Genomic DNA, 5,356 nt, shown 5'->3' on the forward strand with positions numbered 1-5,356 from the left:
GGTATGTGAACTTAAGTTCTAAAATGATTACATAATATTAAATAATCACTTTTATTATGTTTGGATATATATATATATATATATATATATATACTTGTTGTCTTGTTGAAATTATGATGATTACACACTCTATCTCTCTCACACAAACACACACACACACATACATACACTCATGATCTAAGTTACATACAAACTGATACAATATTCACCACATACAAGTGCAAATAGATGAAGAAAGAAAGCATCTTTGAAGACAAAGAAGGTTCCAACAAGAAACACATACATGAAATGAATAAAAACAAAGTGTATAAATCCAAAACCCTACCATAAAACTACAAGACAGTTGGAGTTAAAAGACTTGTTCAGTCTTTCTTACTGGTTTCAAGTGTTAGGTCACAGCCAAGCACATAACAACACCATTAGACAATTGACATTATTCAAATGTAACCCCACCATGCATCATCACATCCTTATAATGCTTTCTTGTAAATCATCAAAATGGCTCTGAATATTTTTCAAACTTTTTCCATCTGTTGTGACTTTTGGTAAAATATATGATTTTAAAAGTTAAAACATGAGGGTCTATGTTTTTAGAGTTATATATACTATGTGTGCACTAGAAACAAGAGGATCAAACAAAAATCCTTTTAGCCCATCACTTTTCATTGACTATTATCAATCAATCCACTTTTTGTTTCTGTTCTTGTCCAAAATCACACCTTCTTTCCATTATTTTTCAAAATGTTAATTATATACAAGTTCTATTCAAAAAATGTGTTTGTCATTATATGTTAGTTTCATCTAGTAGCTTAAAGCCTTAAGCTCGACCGTGAGTGCGTACTACTACACAAACAGGTATTTGTTGCGTCAACATTTGTAGCAAACACCCATATTGCTATGGATTTAATATTATAACGTGTTACACCCATGTTGCTACGGTATATGAGTTTGGATATGCACAGAACCCAATATATTTTTGGTTTTATATGTACAGTACCGAATTAATGAACGACCTTATTGTTTTTATATAAATAACCCATTATTATTTTAAAAAAGCTATTTGAACCCATTGATTATTATGAAAACTTTAGTTAATATATTTTTATTAAATAACTTTTTTTTATGATATCTTTAAAAAAAGTATATAAATTACTAAAAACTAAACCCAACTGAATTGGATAATTGGCCCAAACATTATATTAAAGAGAAGTTAGAATTATTAAAAAGTCACATTACCCAAACACTTTTTTAACTTACAAAAGTTGATAAGTAATAAGGAGGTAAAATAAGGAATCCCAAACACCCCATTAATATAAATAACTATTAAGTAATTCGTATTTATAGGTTAGAGTTACGAAGTTGTTTTCCTTAATAGAATGGCAGTGAAAGTGAAATATCATAAGATATCAATTAAAAAAATACTCATTAATAGAAAACCTAAAAGATACTCGTTAATTGTCTACAATTCCTTTGAAACACACTGTGTTCAACACAGGGCTACGAAAATGACATGTAGTTATTATCATTACACCATCATGTTATGGTAAATAATAATAGTTATTTTCCATACCAAATTACTAGTTTACTACTGTATATTATTTGACATCAATAATGTTTTAATAATTAGTTTATACCCACATTTTTTTTTCTATTTCGTTTATCAGTCATCTGTATCGGTTACATGCCACTGACTCATTCATTCATTTCCAATCCACTCTAAAAAAAAACCGACCATAGGTGAGACCTGTATTTTTTAAATTAAAGTGTTATAGACCTCTTGCAACCACTTGGACTGAGGATCACCGGCATATCAACATTGTTTGTGAAAATGTAATTATTTCAAGCCAATAATAATATATCCTAAAGTTTTATATATAATCAAAAGTTAAAAAGGAAATTGTAAAGAAGAAATTTATTATTATTTTTTTGCTTTTCATATTTGAAGTAGAAAAAGATAGAATGTCTGCAGAAATGGCAGTGTGCATGCCCATCTATCTGAAAAAGTATATTAGTGGAAGAATCTGTATATGCTGCTAAGTGCTAATTGGGTGGTTTAGATTTTGGGTATACGGGTCATGAAAATGACCCGTTTCTTTATTTTCAAACTTTTTTTTTAATTCACAGTTTTACTTTTGCATATTAACATACCAAATATTTGTAAAAACCACTTAAACAACACATCTTTACTCACAATATTAGCTAATTTGACTCACAAAGTTACTTTAAATAATCATTAAATTTCTAAAAATGTGCAAAGTGGATTTGCATAAGTATAATATTAACTCATTCGGTTGAGGAAAGTCGCGTATAATGTACAACTCTCTAAAACACTAAACTTAAAGTGAAAAAAGAAATCAACGGGCTTTGCGATCTTCGAATGGTAAGTTATGAAATCGAAAATAATAGTTTGATTTTGATAATGGTTCGTTCCCAAAGCGACCTGAACTGTACTCTAAGATCAACCGGACTATAAAACTAAGCCAAGCAACGAAATTGTTTGAATGCTTGTTACTGAATTTACGGCGCAAATTTATTATTTTGGGCCCAATGTTACATGCCCGAATTCATTAACGTGTGCTTGACAAAAATTTTGGCCCATAGCTTGTAGGCCCAAATTCTAAACATGCTTAAACATTTTAAACTCGAACGTAAAACCGAAACCGACCCATAACCGAATCAAACCCATACAAGAAAACCAAAGACAAAACACCAAAACCAAACAGTTTTCTAAAACCAAAACTTCGGTTTTAATTTTGTTTGAGCTCAAAACCAAAACCAAACATTTTACAACATTCATAGCGACTTTAAAGCTTGCAAAAACTATTAATACAATAACCGAACCGGACAGCATACCAAAATGGTCTTCTCAAGATCATAAAAACCGTGTTTCTGATTAAAGAAACCGCCATTTCATAATTCCATGCAATCTTTTAGTTCATTCTTCGCACTTAACTAACTATTAAAACCGCCATAACAAATACACACAGAATGAAACATCATGTAGTAACCAGCATCTCTCTCAACTAACTATTACAAATGTCATTACAACCGACCCGTTAACCAAATCCAGGTGGCGCATCCAGATCATCATCACTACCATCGGCCCGCTCATTATTAGTATCCCGAGTGTCATCATTCTCCACCACTTCTTTCTGTTGTTCTGTTATTAACACCTCATCAACGCGTACTGGATTCATGATATTAATTTCACTATGATTGTGTTCAACACGAGCTCGTTTTGGTCTCGTGAGTTTATCATAAACTGATCTAACTGTTTCTGTGATCTCGGTGTTCATCCCATCCGGTGATCGGATTATTTCCCATAGTGCAGCAGAAATTTGTTCGTTTAATTTCCCACTAAAGTTTAATAATGACACAATATTAGAATTAAATATTTGGTAACAGAATCTGCATGAAACTGAAGAAACCGAGCCGGAAATTTTTTTTTAAAAGAATTTACAGATTTTTAATAAAACCGAATTTATAAATTTGGGAACAGAATCCGCATGAATGTAACGATTAGGGGTCTGCATGTAATAAAACCGCAAAGACCGAACATAACCGAATTTATAGATTTTAATTTATTACGTTAACTAATTTATAAGAATTTAATAAAATATGTAACACAAATATTTTAGCCCAAATGCATAATAATGCATTAGTTATTAATTAATAAAATGATTTAGGAACAAAACGTTCAAGCACAAATGGTAAAACCGAACTCAAATCGAAGTACCGAAACTGGACGGTTTAAAAAAATTCAAAAACCGAAGTTTCAGTTTTGGCCCCAAACTGAACCCAAATCGATAAACTGAAATCAAACGGTTTAAAAAATTCAAAAACCGAAGTTTTAGTTTTAGCCCCTAACCGTGCACACCCCTAGGGGTTTGGGTCGGTTTTCGGGTAAAATTGAACCCAAATCGAAAAACTGTAACCGAACGGTTTAAAAATTCGACCGAAGTTTCGGTTTTAGTCCCTAACCGAATCGTGCACGGACCTAGGGGTTTGCGTCGTTTTTGGGGTAAAACCGAACCAAAAACCGAGATTTTGGGTTCGAGTTTTTGAAAAGTTTTCGGTTTGAGCTTGGTTTCGGTTTTGCCATTTAAGCTTGAAACTTTGGGGCCGCAAAAAAAATGACAAAAAACAATGAATTTGTGCCTAAATCATTTTGTCGATTATTAAATAACCGGCTATATCATACATATGGGCTAAAATATTTAATTCACATACTTATTTAAATAATAAAAAAAGAAACATTTATAAATTCGCTTCGGTCTAAAAAAAACAATAAACCAAACCGTCTGTTTTTATTTCCGTTTGGTTTTTTCGGTTACACGCATTATCGATAAATAACCAACCAACCCGACTTCTTGACGAATCGCATCCGACAACTGCCTCGTCTTCGAGTTCTCCACTCCGGGCCGATTAATCGCCTTCGACTCCTTCACAATCGACACAATGCTGGTCCTTAACTCCTCCTTCAACATAATAATAATAATAATAATAATAATAATAACACCAATCCATCAACATTAACAAAAATATAAGCTTTTACAAATTAACAATTAATTAACTTAATAGTAACTTACGTTTTCTTTGATCTTTCGGATAATTTTAATACGAAGCTTATCGAAATCACCGTCGTCTTTAAGCTTAGAGATCACGTCGTCACAGATGACGTCACCGTTTTCTGTCGTCGTTGTTTCCATTTCGTCGCTAATTTTGAAATTAGGGTTTGTGAATTGTGAAATTGGGGATTTGTTAGATTACTTTATCGGGTCGGGTCGGGTTTATTAGAATCTTGGTTCTGATTTTTATTTATATAATTGAATGGGCTTGAATAGCATATGTTGTTACTGGATTTGTTTTGCGGGTATTAATGGGCCTATTCACATTTAAAGGTGTACAAAATACTGGATTCGGACCCGACCCGGTGTATTTGATCCGGAGCCGGTTCCTACCTGGTATTGGGTTTCTCTCCGGACCTATACCCGTCCTAGCAGAACTGGTTCCATATTTACCTATTCAAAACCCGACCCAACCCAACCCAACCCAAAAAAGTCCCGGTAAAATACCCGCATATGCCCGGAACCAGTTTCTACCTGAACATACCTGGAACCGGTTCCGGTTCTTAAAATTACAGGGTTTGTGCACGTCTGTGACAAAGTAGAGGTGCTAGGTAATCGTATTCGGTTAACGAAACTGAAACTGTTTATTAATTAGTATAGTAGAGACGGTATGGACTTTTGAGATAGTAATGATTTGTAATCGGTTAACCAGACATAGGTTAATTGGGCTAGTGTTAATTAATAAGGTTATTGCAGTTAATTGGTTAATAACTGAACTGAGCAGGTTA

The 5,356-nt window shown here is 32.9% G+C and overlaps 1 protein-coding gene across 1 annotated transcript; it reads right to left on the bottom strand.

Annotated features, from left to right (window-relative positions):
- Window positions 1–2,752: 2,752 nt before the first annotated feature.
- LOC143567561 (uncharacterized) lies at window positions 2,753–4,958 on the bottom strand. The gene is made up of 3 exons (XM_077053953.1): window positions 4,590–4,958; window positions 4,363–4,478; window positions 2,753–3,357 (listed from the first exon to the last, which is right to left on the bottom strand). The coding sequence occupies exons 1-3, from the start codon at window positions 4,707–4,709 to the stop codon at window positions 3,057–3,059; spliced, it is 537 nt and encodes a 178-aa protein (XP_076910068.1). The 5' UTR covers window positions 4,710–4,958; the 3' UTR covers window positions 2,753–3,056.
- Between the last annotated feature and the right edge of the window lie 398 nt (window positions 4,959–5,356).

Source organism: Bidens hawaiensis, unplaced genomic scaffold (assembly GCF_021521415.1).
Source record: "Bidens hawaiensis isolate Kalapana, Puna unplaced genomic scaffold, B.hawaiensis_p1.1 tig00023428_1, whole genome shotgun sequence".
In the NCBI taxonomy this organism is placed as follows: domain Eukaryota; kingdom Viridiplantae; phylum Streptophyta; class Magnoliopsida; order Asterales; family Asteraceae; genus Bidens; species Bidens hawaiensis.

Bases quoted from the DNA above. Each gene is read 5' to 3' on its own strand.
- LOC143567561 (XM_077053953.1), bottom strand. From the start codon at position 4,709: ATGGAAACAACGACGACAGAAAACGGTGACGTCATCTGTGACGACGTG. The intron at 4,479-4,589 runs GTAAGTTACTAT...ATTATGTTGAAG, and splicing joins TCCGAAAGATCAAAGAAAAC to GAGGAGTTAAGGACCAGCAT. The intron at 3,358-4,362 runs GTTGGTTGGTTA...ATTAAACTTTAG, and splicing joins GCGATTCGTCAAGAAGTCGG to TGGGAAATTAAACGAACAAA.